The sequence below is a fragment of the Danio aesculapii genome, chromosome 6, assembly GCF_903798145.1.
Source record: "Danio aesculapii chromosome 6, fDanAes4.1, whole genome shotgun sequence".
In the NCBI taxonomy this organism is placed as follows: domain Eukaryota; kingdom Metazoa; phylum Chordata; class Actinopteri; order Cypriniformes; family Danionidae; genus Danio; species Danio aesculapii.
Genome location: NC_079440.1, coordinates 10,664,208 through 10,686,913, shown reverse-complemented (window position 1 = coordinate 10,686,913; position 22,706 = coordinate 10,664,208). Strand labels below are relative to the sequence as shown.

The window sequence follows — 22,706 nt, the reverse complement described above, 5'->3', positions numbered from 1 at the left end:
CAGCATTTACAGGCTAAAAGGCACAATATTTTACACCTCGCTCGGTCTACATAACTTACCTGCAGCTTACCTGTAACATTCTACATGCTGCTATTACAAGTTCATGTCTTCAAATTAAAAACAAGGATATGAAATGAAAGTCTGCCAACATGGCGTCCGCGTTGGTCTTGCAAATTCATTATAGTTGTGTAAGCAGTAAAGAAAAAAGGAAGAAACTTTCTCATGTGAATGAATAAGAATGAATCTATAAAATTAATGCTGTGACAGCAGCCACGCCCCTGTAATTCATTCGCCCTCACGTGGGATTTCCTGAAATTGGTATCGACTGCTTTTGCCTTGCAGCTCGACTGTGCTGTGTTGTTTAGAGTGGCTGGCTTTCCTCCTGTAACAGAAACCTCGCAACTTAAAGGTATGTTCTTTAGCATTATGCGTTTCGGCATTCTGTTTTTAATAGAGTTGGCGATATGTAGCTGAACCACCCTAATGTTTTGTGGCTTTACACGCTGGTAACGCTTTTTATTACTTGCATTATGTGATAAATAATTAGCTCATGCTAGCTGCATGCGCGCGTCCATTGTGTTAAATGGCTGAAATTGACGCATGAAATGTTTGGAGATTGAAAGTTTGCTTTTAGTTTCTCATAATATATCAACATTAACGAGTCTTGCTGTGATAAAAATTAATGACTGCGTATAAATCCAGCTATTTAATATTAAAGCTGAGACAGAAGGAATGAGTGGCTGCAAGTGCCTTTACAGTGTCATACTAAGATGTAAACATTGTCAAGAAAAGTGTATAATCATAAATCCCGCCGAAATACTATAATCGATGTAAATGCATAACGAAGGTAAATACGTAAGTTTTGCTTCGGTTGTTTGATTTTATATGGTGTTTTGTTAGAGGTATGTGTAATACATATATCCTTATAGAATGTGAACAATGTTATGCTATTGTAGAATTAGCTGTAGTCACTAGTACGTTTTGGTTACGTAAACTTAAAGGGATAGTTTACCTCCAAAAATGAAAACATACTCACAGTTTACTCACCGTCAAGTGGTTCCACAGCTTTAAGATTGTCTATTTCCTGTTGAACCTAAAAGATGATATTCTGAAGAAAGCTGGAAACCAATAACTATCAACTCTCAAGGAAAACAAATACTATTGAAGTCAATGGTTCCAGTGTTAATCAGAATATTATCTTTAAAAGATAGAAACTAAAACATCTTCGTTACAAGTAAAAGGAAGTAAACAACAGACAGAGCTTTCATTTTTGATGGAAGTACTGTATCCCTTGAACATGTTTTTTCTCTTTCTGACTGTTAATAGTTGTTGTCTTTTAGTATAAAGTTAGGTTATTAGAAGAGCTTGGTCTACATGTTTAAGTTCTCTCTCTCTCTCTCTCTCTCTCTCTCTATCTATCTATCTATCTATCTATCTATCTCGCTCTCTCTCTACCTCTACCTCTGTCTATCTCTTTCTTTAAGAACCAGGAGAAGTTTCCAGCCATGGAGAATACAGCAGCAGACACAGCAAAGACGAGCACTGCTACCTTTTCCAAAGAGCACCTGGAGTCAGAAATGCATAAAGATGAATCAGACTGTAAGTACATCAATTATTGAATTTAGGTAGTTGGCGGAGTGGATATGCTATAATACAGTACTTAAATATGCTAGAGTACACAACAGTATAATTCCTTGATTTTTGCCCCATTGCCTAAAGTTAGAGCCAGCCTGCAGATATTGAGAATTGACATATTGTACAGAAAATAGCATGCATGACAGAGTCAGATGCCTTTTTTACTTTTTCATTCATTCTTTTTCTTTCATGATTTTATTCAGTTAGAGGATACCAAAGATGTTTCGATATCGTTCTGACAGTGCTGTTGTCTACATGAAAACATTTTCAAAGACGCAAAGGAAAAACCTTGCAGTTTTGATTTTATTCTACATTCTGTGTTTAGTGTTTTGTAAGTGTGCCCTCAGTTTAACTGTTTCATTCTTTAGAAGCATAGTTCACCAAAAATATATCACCTGTATTTACCATCACTATAAAACTGTGAGGAACTAACTTGTATTTTTGGGCTCACTGATCCTTTAATTGCTCCTATTACGAATGTTTTTTCATGCAGTGTGTGCTGTTCCTATTATTGAATATAAAAGCTCTACAGAGTTAATGAATACTAAAAATATTCTGACCTGCTGAAACAAATTCTACATAAATTCATAAAACATTTGCAAAATTCCAGCCTTCCCTCTTCATTGACTGCCCACAAATAGTGTTTACTTTGACCCAGCATCAAACATTGTATCTGCTTTATGTTGTCAAAATTTATCTTATACCACAAATTAAAAACTTTCCAGTGGAATGCTTGTATTGGAGGTTCAGGTTAATCGAATGTTTAATAATTAAACAGTGGCTTAAAATGGTACAGTAAAATTGCTATGCTGGATTTTACAAAGTCGGTGCAAATATGAGAAGAGAGGCACATTGCCACTGGGTGGCATAAATGACGTGACTGTGAAGTATTCACCTCAATTTCCCTTTTGAGTAGAAAAGAGCGAGTGACACAATGTTTTTTTTTTTTCCTCTTTGCATTTGGTGTGAACCCAGCTTTACTGTCTATGTTGTTCAAAATCATCGAGGTAAAGAAGCCTCCTAAGCAGATTCGGTAATGAGAAAGAGTAGGAATGGAGGGGTTTACAAAGAATAAGAGAAATCAAACCAATAATTTTGACAACTAAGCTGAATTTTAAATGTATATTTGCCCTTGGTTGCTTATAAACCTTTTGCAGGAGAACTCAAAAATATGAGCAACATTTTACATAACAAATGGCATAATAGTGGTACTAGTAATTTATTTTTATACATGAAAAATCTATAAAACAGACAATAAATGTACAAATTCCCGTTCACGTACAGATGTGTTTACTTTTTGCATTCTCACATTCTTACAGCAGGCATCCACAGTTGTGAGTTTTGTGGGACCAATTTTGAAACCAGACCCGGCCTCTCTAGTCATGCGCGGTTTCATCTCCGCCAGCTGGGAGTGGCAGTGTCTGACAGCAGTGGAGCTCCTATAGACTTCCTGTCCAAGCTCATGAAGGAAAAAGGTAGAACTCTACCTAAGTTCAAAAAACAGGCCAAGCCTGTCAAAAAGTTCAAACACAAGTCCCAGGTCCAAGCCAAGCCTGCCAAAAAAAACAAACTTCAGTCCCATGTCCTTAAAAAGAAACCTGGGCCCAAACTGAAGATTAAAATATCCAACCTTGTAAAGAAAAAATATGCTCTTTCCTCATCGTCTGCCCCCTCTGCTGTAAAAGGATCAACTGGTCCGACTTTCACTGTAGGGAAGACTTGTAAAACATCTTCAAAGAAGATTGTAGTGTCCAATCCTGCGGCCTCGTCTCTTCCAAAGGCTCTTGAATCCAGGATCGGTGATAGCAGTCCATCTACCTCCCTCTCTCTGGCCTCCGCCAAACCCCTCTGGGCTCCTCAGGAAACAGACGCTCCACTTAATTTAAGTAAGTAACTGCAATAAAAAAAATGTTGGAATGTGTGTGGAAGTGGGATTAAATCTTGGACTTGCTAATTTTACCACTCTATAAAGCAAGCTAATTAAATCTTTGCGTGTAACATTCAAATAAATTCTGAAATGCATTTTGTGCTTTTTCACCAGCAACTATGACAAATCCCACACAGAGGGAAGACGTCCATGTGTGTGAATTATGTGGAGCGTGGTACGAGACTCGTAAAGGTCTATCCAGCCATGCACGGTCCCACCTGCGGCAGTTTGGCATGCATTTGGACTCTAAAGGTGCTCCCATAGAAATGCTCCATAAAATTATCCAGAGCGAGGATTTCCAGGAAAAGGCCAGTGGCGGTCTGCTGGACATCTCAGGCATTGAGGATCGCACTTCACACACCTCTGCTCCTTCCACATCATCTTCTACCAGCAAAAATCCATCACCTTCCTCTTTGGTGTTTAAAAGACTGACATCTATTCGTCTAATACCTCCCCCAGTCAAAAAGCAGAACGTTTCTTTGCATGTTTCAGGGAACTCACCACTCAGCAAAAAAGCACAATTTAAATCCACTGTCTCAGCCAAAAAGAAGAAGATTTCACTGGATTTTTCAGGAAACATGCCTCCCAGTGGCCAAACAGAACTAAAATCACCTTCAAGGAAGAAGAAAAAACTCTCTCCAGATGTTTTGGGCATATTGCCCTTCAGCGGTAAAGCAGAATCGAAATCATCTCCACCAGCCAAAAAGCAGAAGGTTTCTGCAGATGTTTCAGAAGCATTGCCTCTCATTGAGAAAACAGAACTGAAATCAACTCCCTCAGTGAAGAAACACAAGATTTCTTCAGATGCTTCAGCAAGTTTGCCCCTTGGCGATCAAGCAGAATTGAAATCCCGCTGTCATGGTGAGAAAATAATTATTAATGTAACATAATAATATTTTTGTAAAACTAAGTTTTTTTAATGTTGGAAAAATGTTTGAAATGAGTGCACTGGCTAAGTATGTTTTAATCTTAGTCTTTTCGCTGTACTGGAAATTATTTAAAACCCAAATGACAAAAACTGGAAACTTTGAAATAGTTTTTTTAAAAAGCAAAATGTACATTTTATATTTAACTATATATATATATATATATATATATATATATATATATATATATATATATATATATATATATATATATATATATATATATATATATATATATATATATTAGTCAGAATTATTGAATTATAAGCCCCCCTTTGAATTTATTTATTTTTTTTATTATTTCCCAAATGATGTTTAACAGAGCAAGGAAATTTTCACAGTATGTCTGATAATATTTTTTCTTCTGGAGAAAGTCTTCTTTGCTTTATTTTGGCTAGAATAAAAGCAGTTTTAAATTTTTTTAAAACCCATTTTAAGGTCAAAATTACTAGCCCCTTTTTACTAAGCTATTTTATTAAACTTTTTTGGAAAGTCTACAGAACAAACCATCGTTATACAATAACTTGCCTAATTACCCTTACCCCCCTAGTTAACATAATTAACCTAGTTAAGCCTTTAAATGTCCTTTAAGCTGTATAGAAGTGTCTTGAAAAATATCTAGTCAAATATTATTTACTGTCATCATGGTAAAGATAAAATAAATCAGTTGATAACAGTGAGTTATTAAAACCATTATGTTTAGAAATGTGTTAAAATCTTCTCACCGTTAAGCAGAAATTGGGTGTAAATAATTTTATATATATATATATATATATATATATATATATATATATATATATATATATATATATATATATATATATATATATATATATATATATTTATTATTATTATTTTTTTTTTTTTTTAAACAGCTAGATGGTGTTCCTATAAAATGTTTTTACAAAAATGTTAAGCACAACAAAAGTTTAGAAAGTTGTGATAATAATATATATTTTTTTTTAAATGAGCACCACATGAGTTTTTTTTTTTTTTTTTCATGATTTTTGATAGATACTGTTAAATTTACTCAAAGGCATAGTTCACCCAAAAATAAAAATTCTGTCTTTGTTTACTCATGCTCTGGTTGTTCCAGTCTTATGTAAATTTCTTTGTTCTGCTGAACATAAAGAAATATGATTGGAGAAATATTAGTACCAAACAGATCTCGGTGTGTATTCACTTAAGGGTGAAAATCAAAAATCTATTGTATTGTATTTAAGCTGTGGTTCTCTACCACTTTCCTGGAGGACCACCAGCACTGCACTTTTTGCATGTCTCTTTTGTCTGCCACACACTTTTCAAGTCTTTCAGGCTCTGTTAATGAGCTGAGGATATGAATCTGGTGTGTATAATTAAGAAGACATGGAAAATGTGCAGAGCTGGTGGTCCTCTTGGAATGTGGTTGAGAACACAGTTAAGACTTTATCTCTGGTCCTAACATATTTTCTCTTTCTTCCTCAAAAGGTGAATCATCTAAATCTGTCAAATGTGAATTTTGTCATGAGAAGTTTAAGAAGAGTCAGAGCTTAGCCAGTCATGCTCGCTATCACCTGCGGCAGCTCGGCATCACAGAGTGGTCTGTCAAAGGGTCTCCCATGGCCACCCTGCGAGAGGTGATGGCCCGACAGACTGCTACTACGGGATCTCTCTCTACCCTGGAGCCGCCCTCACTGAGTCCACTCACACAGTCCACATCTCCATCTGCACCTCCCTCTGGACCCCCGCTTCTCTTAACTCCTGAACCCCCTTCATCCTCCCCTCGTCCAGTTCCACACAAAGTTCCAAAGGCCAAAAAAGGTTTCAGGACTGTGATCCCAAAAACAAAAGACGAGCCTGTGGAGGTTGATGTATCGATCATTGAGTCTCCAAAATCACAAAGTGCACCCATCACCCCTTTAACACCTGTGTCTGATTCGAATGCAGTCAAGTCATCTGTGACTGGTGAGTATGAATGTGTTGCTTGGGTTTTTGCTTCCTTTTGAACACAATCTCACATATTTTTGTGTGATGGTTAGTCTTCTGGTTAATTTGATCTTTTTTGAAAGGTGCTATATGTAGCAACACTAGTGGATGTTTAGGGAACTGCAACAAGCAAGTTAATACTTTTGCACTTGTGCATATGTAACGTACAAGAAACTTGCTTCTCAAAAAAACAACAACTATTTAATAAAATATTTATAATTGTATATAGACTATAGAGGCACTCAGAAATTTACCCAAATGGGATTCGTCTTTCATAGAAAAATTAGAAAGTCAGGGAAGGTCTGTTGTGTGTTAAGTTCCTGTTAACTTCTGTTATTTTATGGAGCTAATAATATGCCAAAACAATCTGAATTTGAATTGTGTTAATTATTGACAATTGTAATTTAATAAATCAGAATTTTTATTGTTGTTAAATTGTTTTGAACTTGAATTTCTTGATTAAATACTTGAATTTCTAAATGTGAATTTCATAAATTGAATATTGAACATCTGAAATTTAAGACAACTGAATTTTTGAAGGCAGAACGTTTTATAGACGCATTTTCAAACTTCAGATTTTCAGATCATAGACTGCAGATATTGGGTTTGTAAAAATACGGTTTAAAATTTTCAAGATGAAGAAATTCAGAACATCAAATTAAATATCCTAAAATTCAAAAGCAGAAATTCAGATCCTGAAATTCAGATTCAGCAGAAAGTAGGTCAGGGGTGATCAACAGGGAAGAGTAGACGATTACCGAAAAGTCAAACAAAGGATCACTCTCCTCGATGCATGGTTATGGATGAATTACAGGGTGCTAATTACAGGGGTGGCGGGTCTGTAAATAGGTAAAAATATGTTATTTTTTTTTCTTATTTACATATAGCCTGATGTAAAATTAAACTCAATTGTTATTTTAATAGTGGGGGAACAAATGCGTGGATGTTGTTGCTTCATGATCATTGGCTTGAAGTTGAAAGCTATTAAACCAGCCTCAAATCTCAGATAGTCCTCGTGTACACTGAAAACATAAATAAGTTTGATAGGAATTCAGTTCACTGAAGCATGTATATTTATTACACGCATTACTGAAAATAGCTGACCCCCAGTAGTCAGTTTGCAGAAGAATTGTGTCCTAGTGAGCCTTACATATACCAGTAAACTCATGCAGCTCTGTGATTGCCTAAATGCTCAGTTTGACTCTTCGGTGATCGTCTACTCTTCTCTGTTTCTCACCCTGACCTACTTTCTGCTGAATCTGAATTTCACAATCTAAATTTCTGGTTTTGAATTTTAGGGTATTTAATTTGATGTTCCGAATTTCTTCATCTTGAAAACTTGAAACTGTACAAACTGGATATCTGCAGTCTATGAATTCAGAACACAAAAAAGTTAGAAAATGCGTTTATAAAAAAATTCAGCCTTAAAATTCAGTTGTCTTAAATTTTAGATGTCCAATATTCAGGTTATCAAATTCAAATTAAGAAATACAAATTTTAGCGGCAAATAAAATTCAGATTTATTAAATTATAATTGTCAATAATTCAAATGAACACAATTCAAATTCAGATTGTTTTGGCGTATTATTAGCTCCATATTATTTAGGTTGCTTATTGCAAATGTGCCAATAAAAAAGTGAATAATTCACATAAATTTTTACATATTGCATTTTTTTTTCTATTAAGGCTAAACAATATATAGTTTTGCCATTGATATCGCAGTGTGTGTTTCCACAATAGTCAAGGCATTCGGGCACAAAAAAATTACATTTGTAACTAATAATAATATCTTTGTACAGTGACGACTATACAGTGTTTTTCAATTTTACTTTACGTTTAATTATTCAATATCTATACCTGAATACCGTTTGACTCTCCTAAAAACCATTAAGCACTGTTTATTTCACTTTTGAACTTTGACCTATTATATTTAATAATGCTTACAATTTGTTTCTTGTATGTTATGCTAGGTCCCTACAAAATCATGCCAATCTATATTAATGATTTCTTTCCAAGCAGAGCTATTCAAGTCATCTGTTAAAATTGTATTCATAATGTAACGTATATCGTAAGAAAACTAAATATCGTCAGATTTTGGCAATATTGTGCTGTAGGGGTGTAATGGATCACGGAACACACGTGACCCCGGATTAATACATTTTTATAAACTTTTTAACGATCACAGACAGATCACCTCTCACATCATTCAAATCACATGTATAAAAGGATTTAGGCTTCCTGTAAAATATAATGATGATGGAAGAAGTTGTGGTAGGTTATACAGGATGTGTTTGGTTTTTTTTTTTTAGGTGTTTTCTGTCACAACTTGTTAAGCCTGCATTAATGCATCCAGTGTAAGCTGCACGATTAATCATTGAAAGATCGGGATCTCAACAATCGCACAACATAAATTATAAATGATGGTGGTTTGCATATGTTTATTAATCCTAAGAGATTCAGTCTTTAGTCCTTTGAGTTAGTTATGAAGTTACAAACAGTAAAATAACACAGAAGTACTGGGATAACAGTTTATAGTTTAGATAAAACCACTGATGTTTATGGTAAAGATTAAAATCATCGTCATATGCATTTAACGACGTTAAAAAATGAGTTGACAATCAGCCATCATAAAATATGCAGCTGATTAATTCTAACTAAAAATGATACCTCTAGCACGGAAACATGAAGTTTTTATGTGTGAATAACTGAATCATTTATTGAAACTGAGACTAAATATACATTTAAATATACATTTTATATGTCTGCGCCAATAGCCTAGTGGTTAAGTGCGTATATAGCACCATGGTGCTCACGGCGAACCGAGTTCAATTCCCAGCTCGAGGTCCTTTGCCGACCCTTCCCCTCTTTCTGCTCCCAGTACTTTCCTGTCTATAGTCTTCACTATCCTATCCAAAATAAAAGGTGAAAAACCCCTGAAAAATAATAAAAAGATAAAATAAAAATACATTTTATACTAAATATACACTTTACACATTTAGCGTCATCAGTAATAGTAAAAGTGAATTTTTCACAGTACTGAATAATTTACAATTAATTTTTATTCCGTTGATTATTTCTTCATTTTATTTTTAAGAAAATTACAGGTTCTAGGTTTTGGATAATAAAACCAAAAGTGTCTTTCAGTACTGTTTTTGTAATAAATGGAAGGCAAATCATATTTGTCTCCTCCCCTTTTTGGCTGATCCGAAATGGTCCGATCCATGACTAAAAAACCATAATGTGATCCGAACCGTGAGATTTGTGATCCTTTACACCACAATCTTGCAGCCCTACAATGTATGATATGCAACTTTTTAGCATGAGTTCCAAGAAAGCAGCATTGCTCATTATGTGCCAAACTCTTAATGATAATGTTGACTTGTGTTTGCTTTCCACAGCACCTAAACCTGAGAACCAGGAGCCCAAACAATTTGTATGTTGTGACTACTGTGGTGAGATGTTTGATACTCGCAAAGCTCTGTCCTGTCACGCACGTTCACACTTACGACAGCTGGGAGCAAAGTGGTCCGTGAAGTTCCCACCCATAGAGGCGCTGTATGAGCTCATGAGGAGAGAGGGCACTGTACGGGCATCCCAAATCAAACCAGAATCTGCTTTAGCGGCGTCAGTGCAATTCAAGAAACAGGCAACCTCACCTCCAAAATTAATTCTATCACCAGTAGAAAAAGAGAAACCTGCTGAAGACGGCACAGGTACATTGAAGTTTTCATTATAATTTTTTTTACTTGCATAATTTTTTTATAAGGCAGCACGGTGGCTTAGTGGTTAGCGCTGTTGCCTCACAGCAAGAAGGTCCCTGGTTAGAGTCCCAGCTGGGCCAGATGGCACTTCTGTGTGGACTTTGCATGTTCTCTCTGTGTTTGCGTGGGTTTCCTCTGGGTGCTCCGGTTTCCCCCACAGTCCAAAGACATGCACTATAGGTGACTTGAATAAACTAAATTGACCGCAGTGTATGAGTGTGTGTGTGAATGAGTGTGTATGGGTGTTTTCCAGGACTGGGTTGCGGCTGGAAGCTGCGTAAAACATATGTTGGAGTAGTTGGCGATTTATTCCGCTGTGGCGACCTCTGAAATAGAGACTAAGGCGAAGGAAAATGAATGAATGATTATTTTTAAGTAACTACCAATAAAATCTTCCAAAGGTCAACAAGGACTACTGTTAAGCCTTTATGCAACATTAAGCCTAATAAACAGGGAATGTTTGAAACGGCATACTAATATTTAATTAAAAAGCTGGCATGCTAAGTGTATACTCAGACCACTTTTATATTAATCAAATACTGGGTCTGTCATGGATAAATGAGACACAAAAAACTCCATTAGGAAGCACCAAGTCTGTTATTAAAGAGTGATCAGTTGAATTGTTCGTCCTAATGATTTGTTCAAAACTATTTATTTAGAAACTAAGCAAGTGACTGTCTATTGATTACTGAAAAACTGGCTCGCTCGATTAGAAAAACTGATTTATTCAGAAAAGAAACGCTGCGGTGTTGCTCTGGAAATAGCATTGATCTGCTTTGGCTTTGTTTGAAAGTTTTGTTTGCTGTACTTTAAGATAACAAACTTTAAACGTAATGAATCAGAAACCAATAAAACGCCGTCATTGTCAAATTCTTAATAATAAATAACTTAAGTTATGTTTTGTTTTTTAACACGTTTAAGTGTATGGTCTTGCCCCTGAGGTAGTCTGAGAGCTGATGCATACATTTAGACTAGAGGGGCAGTAAGTGGGAATTGTAGTATTTGCAGATGCAGAACCACTGTAGTTCAGTCTTCGTTTTCAGTGACATCTATGGGATCCCATGCCTCTTGATTTAAATTTACAATCAGATCTCCCAATTTTTTTCGGTAAAGCTGAAACAATAGCTGACATCTTTGCAGCAATGTGAACTGGGGCTGCACGATTAATCGAAAAAAGATCACGATCTCAATTCGACCCTACACAAGATCTTAATTCAGCTTTTCTACAATTCAGCCAATTTTATTTTCAAGGTCAGGAGAGAAGTAAGGCAGTCAGCAAGTTTTCACAGCAACATTGACACCTTCAAATGGTGTTAAAAGTGGCACATACTGTATTTATAAAGTATAATTCACCCAAAAATGTCATTTCTGTCTTCATGTAATGATGTTTTCGCAGCCGCAAAATCACACGAGAGCTGACCGCCAGCTGTTTGTTTACTATCAAAAACTGCACGCGTGTATGTCCAATGGTGCCTACTTTAGTGAACAGAACCTGCATAGGCTGTGAATAACAGGTGATGAAGTTGTAAATAACGTTCGGTTTCTTGCACAGAGTGATCGTTTGAGGGCCGTGCAGGAGGTTTGATCTGCATATATGTGTTTTTTCTCATTGTGACAGCAGCCATGAGCCACACCCAGAAGTGAAAGTGAAACCTGTGCTGTGCGCACATCATTTAAATGATCATATCGCATTGTACAGTTATGATTACGACAAGCATTTGATATGTTTTTTTTCTTTCATAGTGAACACAGTGTTGTGCATGAAAATAAATGTTTACTGTGTCAGGATAACAACCCTAGCCTGTATATAATGTTGAATATAGTGCAAGAAGGAATCTGATAATGACAAAATTCAAATTTTACCAGTGAAAACAAATGGTCTAATAATGTTGTTAATGACAGATGACAAGCACATGTCTTAAACATAATAAATCAACTTTAGAATTATTAGTAGTTATATTCTGATGTCATCATTTTACTGTGAATTAACAAACAGGACATATTGAAAGTCTGTTCAAGTCCACCATAACGACTGTACAAAATTTAGCATTTTAAGCAACAGTAGACCTACACATAGGCCTAATATTATTGTTGTTTTACCATATGTTTGAGAATTAACAAAAATAGTAGGCTAAACATATTAACCTTTATTTTACATTTACAGAATCATGAGAATATCATGATCTCGAATTTAAGCAAAAAAAAAATCATGCTTCACATTTTTGCCAGAATCGTGCAGTCCTAACGTCATCATTAAGTATGATTCATTCAGATTAGTCAGGTCTACATTTTCCTTAAGAATGCAGATTGACTGACTCTTGGATTATCATGATTTTTATTTATTTTTATTATGTAAAGCCTAAACGGGGACAAGGGCTGCAAATTAGCTTTCAAGAGTTCACACTTTACTGATGATTGGTTATAAAGAGTGTTTGACATGCTGCCCCAGGAGAGAGCTCTAAACTCAGAATATCCTCGAGCCTGGGGCTCCCTCTCGTTTGAAGAGTGAGAGAGAGTTTGAGCTCAGGTAGATCTCGAAAACTCCCCAGCTTGTGAACGTGTTAGAAATAGCTGAGAGGTATTGCTAAGAGTTTGTCTTATGATGCCACTTTGGATCAATTTACTTATAATGTATGTCTTTGGACGGTGGGAGGAAACTGGAAAACCCGGGGAAAACCAACGCAAGCACGAGGAGAACATGCAAACTCCGCACAGAAACGTCGACTGATCCAGTAAGGGCTCGAACCAATGGCGTTCTTGCTTACCACTGGGCCGCCGTGCTGTCCTATCAGGAGAAGGGGAGGGGGTAGGGGAGGAAGGGGGGATTCTTCAAGACAAAGATGACTGAAGTGGAAAACTCTGGTTATTTATAGTGAGTTAGTATTCATCTGATTGGCTCAATATGTGAAGCTGATGCGGGACCAGCTGTGATCAATTATAAGCACGTGATCCTCTCGAAATTACTTTATAAATGAACCAAACTTATGCTATATGTCCTATGTACGCGGCATCAGTTGTCTTTGTGTAACAATGTCAAATATATTGTCTCTGTTAAATAAACAAATAAATAAAGCATATTTTATTTTTTAGTATTTACCAATAGTTACTTTCTTGCAATATCTACTCATCTAAAACCATTTTCTAAATTTGTGACCTGTTAAATGTCTCTTAAAGGCATAGTTAACCCCAAAACTTTAATCCTTCAAGTTTCTTTCTTCTGTTAAACACAAAACGGGTTATGCTGAAAAATGTTGGAAAGCAGCAGTCATTGACATTCATAGCAAACAATACTGTGGAACTCTCATTCTTAATGACTTGTGTTCTTCACTGTCTTTTCTTTCTGCTGTAGGCTGTGATGCTACCTGTGAACTGTGTGGTTTTGATTTTGAGAACCGAAAGGCACTGGCCAGCCACGCAAGAGCCCATCTACGGCAGCAGGGAGTGGACTGGAAGGTCCACGGTTCTCCTATTGAGACCCTGATGGCCTGGATGAAGAGTGAGCCGCGGAAAGTAGCAGAGCTGCACAAGAGTTACATGAGGGGACAACTGCCGTTTGTTAAGAAGGTAAGTCCTATCAATTAATTTATGACTTATTTTCTTTATGGGAGACTAATATAGCTATAAGCAAATATAGAAGATCAAAGTGTATATAATGTTAGATATTGTTTTCCATTATTGATGCCAAAATGAGTCCTCAGGAAACTAGTCTTATTTCCTGCACACTTGTATAGTGGCAGGTTATGATCCTTCACTGCAAAAGAAAATCCACTTTACTTGTGCTTAAACTCAAAATTGATATGGTAAATTGAAATCGTAGTTATTTTTTGAATCGCCATGTTTACAAGTGCTGAGAAAGCCTCAGGCACTGATATTGATTTGATTTCTGACATGCACTGTTAATGGGTATAGAAGACTGAGACATCTGACCGAGCAGAGCAGACTCTTGGAAAGGAGTTGTTTAGAGAGCAGGGCTGATCTCAATATGCGTTCCTCAGTGATTTTGCATCCTTGTGTTCTTGTGTAACGTCATCAACTGCCAAATTCGGCTCCAAAACTCAAGACCGTAACAACGGAGGATGTGTGAAAGAACCCAGATGTGTTCTTGATATTGAGGATGCCTCGATGCAGACTTGAGCGCGAAACTCACTCGAAGTCCCAAAAGTCATTGTGGCTGAATAAAGGAGGTGGGAAGCGCAGCATTTTATATAGATTTACTATTAAAGTTCAGATATATAACTCATTTATTTCAGAAGTTTCTGTAAATGAGTCGGTGAAATGAATTTAAATATGAATTTTGTCTTGAATTTACGAATTGAATTTGTGTATTATGAATTGTTTTGAATTTTATTGGATTTGTGTGTTTTGAATTTACGAATTGCATTTGTGTATTTATGAATCGTGTTTTGAATTTCTGAATTGAATTTGTGTATATTATGAATCATTTTGAATTTACGAATTGGGTTTGTGTATTTATGAATTTTGTTTTGAATTTACGAATTGGATTTGTGTATATTTTGAATTGTTTTCAATGTACGAATTGGGTTTTTGTATTTTTGAATCATGTTTGAATTTTATGAATTGGATTTGTGTATTTATGAATTGTGTTTTGAATTTACTAATTGGATTTGTGTATATTATGAATCATGTTTTGAATTTACAAATTGGATTTGTGTGTTTTTGAATCGTGTTTTTCAATTCACGAATAGGATTTGTGTATATTATGAATTGTTTTGAATGTATGAATTGGGTTTGTGTATTTATTTATAAATCATGTTTTGAATTTATGAATTGGATTTGTGTGTATATATATGTATATATATATATATATATATATATATATATATATATATGAATCATGTTTTGAATTTATGAATTGGATTTGTGTTTATGAATCATGTTTTGAATTTATTAGTTAGATTTGTGTATTTGAATTTTGTTTTAAATGTACGAATTGGATTTTTGTATTTATGAATTGTTTTGAATGTACGAATTGGGTTTTTGTATTTTGAATCGTGTTTTGAATTTTATGAATTGAATTTTTGTATATTTATGAATCATGTTAAATTTCTGAATTAGATTTGTGTATATATGACTCATGTTTTGAATTTACGAATTGGGTTTGTGTATTTGAATTTTGTTTTGAATTTACCAATTGGATTTATGAATCGTTTTGAATGTACAAATTGGGTTTTTGTATTTTTGAATCATGTTTTGAATTTATGAATTGGATTTGTGTATTTATGAATCGTGTTTTGAATTTATGAATTGGATTTGTGTATTTATGAATCGTGTTTTGAATTTCTGAATTGAATTTGTGTATATTATGAATCATTTTGAATTTACGAATTGGGTTTGTGTATTTATAAATTTTGTTTTGAATTTACGAATTGGATTTGTGTATATTTTGAATTGTTTTGAATGTACGAATTGGGTTTTTGTATTTTTGAATCATGTTTGAATTTTATGAATTGGATTTGTGTATTTATGAATTGTGTTTGAATTTACTAATTGGATTTGTGTATATTATGAATCATGTTTGAATTTACAAATTGGATTTGTGTGTTTTTGAATCGTGTTTTTCAATTCACGAATAGGATTTGTGTATATTATGAATTGTTTTGAATGTATGAATTGGGTTTGTGTATTTATTTATAAATCATGTTTTGAATTTATGAATTGGATTTGTGTGTATATATATGTATATATATATATATATATATATATATATATATATATATATATGAATCATGTTTTGAATTTATGAATTGGATTTGTGTTTATGAATCATGTTTTGAATTTATTAGTTAGATTTGTGTATTTGAATTTTGTTTTAAATGTACGAATTGGATTTTTGTATTTATGAATTGTTTTGAATGTACGAATTGGGTTTTTGTATTTTTGAATCGTGTTTTGAATTTTATGAATTGAATTTTTGTATATTTATGAATCATGTTAAATTTCTGAATTAGATTTGTGTATATATGACTCATGTTTTGAATTTACGAATTGGGTTTGTGTATTTGAATTTTGTTTTGAATTTACCAATTGGATTTATGAATCGTTTTGAATGTACAAATTGGGTTTTTGTATTTTTGAATCATGTTTTGAATTTATGAATTGGATTTGTGTATTTATGAATCGTGTTTTGAATTTATGAATTGGATTTGTGTATTTATGAATCGTGTTTTGAATTTCTGAATTGAATTTGTGTATATTATGAATCATTTTGAATTTACGAATTGGGTTTGTGTATTTATAAATTTTGTTTTGAATTTACGAATTGGATTTGTGTATATTTTGAATTGTTTTCAATGTACGAATTGGGTTTTTGTATTTTTGAATCATGTTTGAATTTTATGAATTGGATTTGTGTATTTATGAATTGTGTTTTGAATTTACTAATTGGATTTGTGTATATTATGAATCATGTTTTGAATTTACAAATTGGATTTGTGTGTTTTTGAATCGTGTTTTTCAATTCACGAATAGGATTTGTGTATATTATGAATTGTTTTGAATGTATGAATTGGGTTTGTGTATTTATTTATAAATCATGTTTTGAATTTATGAATTGGATTTGTGTGTGTATATATATATATATATATATATATATATATATATATATATATATATATATATATATATATATATATATATATATATATATATATATGAATCATGTTTTGAATTTATGAATTGGATTTGTGTTTATGAATCATGTTTTGAATTTATTAGTTAGATTTGTGTATTTGAATTTTGTTTTAAATGTACGAATTGGATTTTTGTATTTATGAATTGTTTTGAATGTACGAATTGGGTTTTTGTATCGTGTTTTGAATTTTATGAATTGAATTTTTGTATATTTATGAATCGTGTTAAATTTCTGAATTAGATTTGTGTATATATGACTCATGTTTTGAATTTACGAATTGGGTTTGTGTATTTGAATTTTGTTTTGAATTTACCAATTGGATTTATGAATCGTTTTGAATGTACGAATTGGGTTTTTGTATTTTTGAATCATGTTTTGAATTTATGAATTGGATTTGTGTATTTATGAATCGTGTTTTGAATTTATGAATTGGATTTGTGTATTTATGAATCGTGTTTTGAATTTATGAATTGGATTTGTGTATTTATGAATCGTGTTTTGAATTTACGAATTGAATTTGTGTATATTTTGAATTGTTTTGAATTTACGAATTGGGTTTTTGTATTTTTGAGTTGTTTTGAATTTATGAATTGAATTTGCGTATTTATGAATCGTGTTTTAAATTTATGAATTGGATTTGTGTATATATGAATTGTTTAAAATTTTTAATTGGATTTGTGTGTTTTGAATTCGTGAATTGCATTTGTGTATTTATGAATCGTGTTTTGAATTTCTGAATTGGATTTGTGTATATTATGAATCATTTTGAATTTACAAATTGGGTTTGTGTATTTATGAATTTTGTTTTGAATTTACGAATTGGATTTGTGTATATTTTAAATTGTTTTCAATGTACGAATTGGGTTTTTGTAGTTTTGAATTGGATTTGTGTATTTATGAATTGTTTTGAATTTCTTAATTGGAGTTGTGTATTTATGAATGGTTTTGAATTTCTGAATTGGATTTGTGTATTTGTGAATTGTTTTGAATTTCTGAATTGGATTTGTGTATTTATGAATTGTTGAATTTCTGAATTGGATTTGTGTATTTATGAATTGTTGAATTTACGAATTGGATTTGTGTGTTTATAAATCATGTTTTGAGTTAATGAATTAGATTTTGTGTGTTTTATGAATTGTTTTGAATTTACGAATTGGATTTGTGTATATTTTGAATTGTTTTGAATTTAAGAATTGGGTTTGTGTATTTGAATTTTGTTTTGAATGTACGAATTGGGTTTTTGTATTTTTGAATTTATGAAATGAATTTGCGTATATCAATTGTGTTTTGAATTAAGAGTTGAATTTGTGTATTATGAATTGTTTTGAATTTTTTATTGGATTTGTGTGTTTTGAATTTACGAATTGCATTTGTGTATTTAGTAATTGTTTTAAATTTACTAATTGTATTTGTGTATTTCTGAATTGTTTTGAGTTACGAATTAGATTTGTGTATTTATGAATCGTGTCTTGAATTTATAAATTGAATTTGTGTATTTTTGAATCGTGTTTTGAATTTGCGAATTGAATTTGTGTGTTTTGAATTTTTATTTTAGATGTGTGTTTTGAATTTACGAATTGGATTTGTGTATTTTCAAATCATGTTTTGAATTTACATACTGGATTTGTGTATATTATGATTTGTGTTGAGTTTACTAATTGTGTTTGTGTATTTATGAATCGTGTTTTGAATTTACGAATTGGATTTGTGTATTTATGAATCGTGTTTTGAATTTATAAATTAAATTTATGTATTTTTGAATAGTGTTTTGAATTTACGCACTGGATTTGTGTATATTATGATTTGTGTTTAGTTTACTAATTGTGTTTGTATTTATGAATTGTGTTTTGAATTTACAAATTGGATTTGTGTGTTTTGAAATTACAATTTGATTTGTGTATTTATGAATCGTGTTTTGAATTTATGAATTGATTTTGTGTATATTATAAGTCGTATGATTTTACTAATTGGGATTGTGTATTTATGAATCATGTTTTGAATTTGCAAATTGGATTTGTGTGTTTTTGAGTTATGTTTTGAATTCACGAATAGGATTTGTATATATTATGAATTGTTTTGAATGTATGAATTGGGTTTGTGTATTTACGAATTGGATTTATAAATCATGTTTTGAATTTATGAATTAGGTTTGTGTATTTATGAAGTTTGTTTTGAATTTACTGATTGGATTTGTGTATATTATGAATTGTTTTGAATTTATGAATTAGGTTTGTGTATTTATGAATTTTGTTTTGAATTTACTAATTAGATTTGTGTATATTATGAATTGTGTTGAATTTATGAATTAGGTTTGTGTATTTACGAATTGTGTTTTGAACTTACAAATTGGATTTTGTGAATGTGAATTGTGTTGTGGATGTATGAATTATATTTTGTAAATGTATTATTTTTGAGACTGATCTGGCTTCATACCTTATTGAATGATTGATTGCAGTATGGTGCCCCTCCTTCATGTTTGCACATAGAAAAGTTTTCAGCAGCCTGGTACTTTATTTATTTTCTCAAACCATCTCTGTTGCAGGTCCCCAGAAAAACCTCTACTCCATACTCCTCCACGGACTCGGAGTCTGTTCGCCTCGGTTCTCCCAAAGCTTCATCGAGAGACTCTGCAGGTCAGCCGCAGGTATCCCAACATTCCAAAGCAGCAAGAGATGGCAAAGCAGGGATGACCCACTATTCACCACACAAAAAACGGCCTCCATCAGATGAACTATCCTCAGACAGCCTTGTCCAGACTCCCACAGCCCGCAGTGAGCTGAACGTTCGTTTACCTCGAGGTAAAGGGATCTAAATTTAAAGCTTAAATGAACTTAATGTACTAATTGAGTTATTGATTAAAAGAAAAAGATTATGTGCAGTGAAAGTCTCTGTTGTTGTCTTAGGCTTTGAACGGCGTCCTACAAAGCATTCATCCCACTCAGAGAGCAGATCTGGGGAAACGGAACCTTCAAAGCCTCCTCGGGTTGGAAACATTCCTTCTTTGGTACCCAGACCACCAGAAACCAGCCTGGTGAAACTGGTGGGCAAGATATACTCCCTCAAGTGCAGGTAAGTGTCTTTTATGAGCTTGCCTGTATTTATGCATGGATTTAGAGAAGAACTGATTAAGCAGGTTTAAAAATCTCAATTCACAATGTTTTTCACATTGCACATTGTTACTGTTTACGTCAACAATTAATCCGCTCAACTTAATCCAATGACAAAAATAGTAGTAGTTTGGGTAACACTAAAGTAACGGTCCATTATGTATTTACTAACATAAACAAATTATTAGTAATCCATTTGTTATGGTATTTATTCATGTTTGTTAACTTTTGTTAATGTTAAGTTAAATGACATTAGTTAATGCAAAGTGAGTTAACATGAACTAATGTTAACAAGCACAACTTTGGATTTCAAAAATGCATTGGTTAATGTTGAACTATGATTAAAAAATTGCTTTACACAATTGGTCATACTTAGTTAATGTTAGTAAATGCATCAACTAACATTAATTGATCATTATTCTAAAGCACAGATGTCAAACTCAGTTTCTGGAGGGCCATAGCTCTGCATAGTTTAGTTTTAACCCTAATTAAACTCACCTGATTAAACTAATTGAGTGCTTTAGGCTTGTTTGGTACCTACAGATAGGTCTGTTAAAGCAGAGCTGGAACTAAACTCTGCAGGGCTGCGGCCCGAATTGAGCTTGACACCCCTGTTCTAAAGTGTTACCGAAGTTTGTTTTGGTAATCTTCAATTAGTCTTCAATAAAGTCTAGAGTAATCTGTGAATGATTTGGCAGGTTCTGCGAGGAGGTTTTTCACGGGCCGCTCTCCATCCAGGAGGATTGGGTGATGCACCTCCAGCAGCACATCCTGAAGCTGAAGCAGGACTCCAGCGCCGGCTCATCAGCTCAGCCTCCTCTCAGCCAACCAGAAACACCACTGCTCATCGGCCCTCAGGCAGTCTAGAGGCTCTTTCTCTACTGTAATCTTATGCAATGACACTACACTGACTTAACTACAGCTTCATCATCCGGACCTTATTTGTCAATGATGTTTCCTTTTATTCAAAGGTGATCAGTTTTATAGGACACTACTGAAAAATGTGGACCACAGCTTTTCCTACCTATCAAGCGTTGCGAAGGCCGGTAGGTTTTTATCATATTTTCATAACGCCACTACGTTTTTTTGGTTAATTGATTAACAAGATTACAAGCCTGTTGTTTTATACTGTACTTTAAAGTTGCGATAGTACTTAATGTGTCTAGTTTTAAAGAGCGTTTCTCGAACAAAAACTGTCATTATTTTTACTTTTAGTACTTCAAATTTTTATACACAATCCTACAGTGTCATTTTCAATGCCAAAAAACAGATTTATTATATGTGTTCAGCACCTAGTTTCAGGATTTTTGCAGCTTAAACAGAAACCAGCACTACAGAGCAATCAGGTGACGTCAAGTGATCTTAGATGAACGTTTACTGTCTTGTTTTTACTATAGCAGGTTTTTCCCCCTTCCCAAGTCTTCAATTGTACCGGTTAAATAAGTATACAGTTTGATACTATTACATGTTCTTGTGTGTTTACATGATGCTATTACATGTTCACTGTGACTTGGTGTCTGGTTGGAGTAAATGGTGTTGTATTTTCCAGCGTCAGACCTTTACAGAATGTTATATGTGGAATTTATTTCCACGTCTGTTGTTTTTTGTGATTTCCGATGTGTTTTTACCAATTTGCTGCCCTTTTAAGGTTTTAAGTAAAATCCAGTTAAAAAACCCTGGCGTGTTCTTGCGAAATAATTGGGTAGACATTATTGAAACTACTTTTTATACCTGCGTTTGATTAATAAAGTCATGCTGTAAGTCTTCTTACTGTAATGCGGGCCATTTATAGACTGTTTGACTGAATCTTTAGAATAATCAATTCAGCGTACGTCTCTTATATCTGAGACAAAAAAGAGTGATATTCCCAGAGCTGCTCTCGTTTTCCCATCTCGAGCTGTTTTTTCACTTTTGAGCTCTGTTAATATGATGTTCCTGCGTAAATGAAACCCTCCTGTTTGGGGAGTTTTGTCTGCTTCCTGCAGTGAGGAGTCTGTGTAAAGCAGCTGTGCTGACAGATGTTCATTACAGGACATATAGACCCGGCCGACACATTTATGGAGCTCTTATGTGAATAAAGGGCCTTTTCAGGTGGAAGAGGAAGGGGAAATTGAGCACTTATACAACAGGCTGTTCTGCTAGGACAAACTCAGTTATTATGTGCTTCATACGTGCTGTAAAAAAAACTTGTTTATTTGTAGTAAAATATATGACGCTGCATTCTTAAAACAAAATACTCATGCCTGTAGCATGATCTGGCTGTATATTAATTAAATGTAAAAAATTTGTTAAATTATTTATTATTTATTAATAAAATTTTAAATAACTGCTTATCTATTGTATGTAGTGTCAAATAAAATTATTATTTCTGTCATTATTGCTTTTATTACTATTACCATTAATAATATTAGTATTAGTATTAATAATATTAATTAATATTGAGTAATTTCTGAAGGATCATGTGACTCTGAAGACTGGAGTAATGAAGCTGAAAATTCATCATTAAATTCACTGGAATAAATGATTAAAATTATAAACTACTTTTGAACAGTCACTTTATAGTGCAATAGCGTTTCACAATTTTTACAATTAGTACTGTATTTTTTATTAAAATTTGCTGTATTATTTTTTACAGCTTTGGTGAGCAGGAGAAGCTTATTTTAAAACATTTAAAAACCCCACTGACCCCAAACTTTTGACTGGTAGTGTGTGTGTGTATATATATGTATATAA

The 22,706-nt window shown here is 33.4% G+C and overlaps 1 protein-coding gene across 2 annotated transcripts; it reads left to right on the top strand.

Moving 5' to 3' along the window:
• The first annotated feature begins 342 nt into the window (after window positions 1-342).
• Window positions 343-22,229, top strand: wiza (WIZ zinc finger a). 2 transcript variants are annotated; one of them, XM_056459499.1, is made up of 10 exons: window positions 343-409; window positions 1,485-1,599; window positions 2,958-3,521; window positions 3,677-4,423; window positions 5,956-6,432; window positions 9,852-10,166; window positions 13,564-13,778; window positions 19,409-19,664; window positions 19,770-19,935; window positions 20,672-22,229. In XM_056459499.1, the coding sequence occupies exons 2-10, from the start codon at window positions 1,506-1,508 to the stop codon at window positions 20,838-20,840; spliced, it is 3,003 nt and encodes a 1,000-aa protein (XP_056315474.1). In that variant the 5' UTR covers window positions 343-409; window positions 1,485-1,505; the 3' UTR covers window positions 20,841-22,229. The 2 variants fall into 2 exon arrangements, with proteins under 2 accessions (XP_056315474.1, XP_056315473.1); XM_056459498.1 differs by having other exon boundaries at window positions 2,955-3,521.
• Window positions 22,230-22,706: the final 477 nt, after the last annotated feature.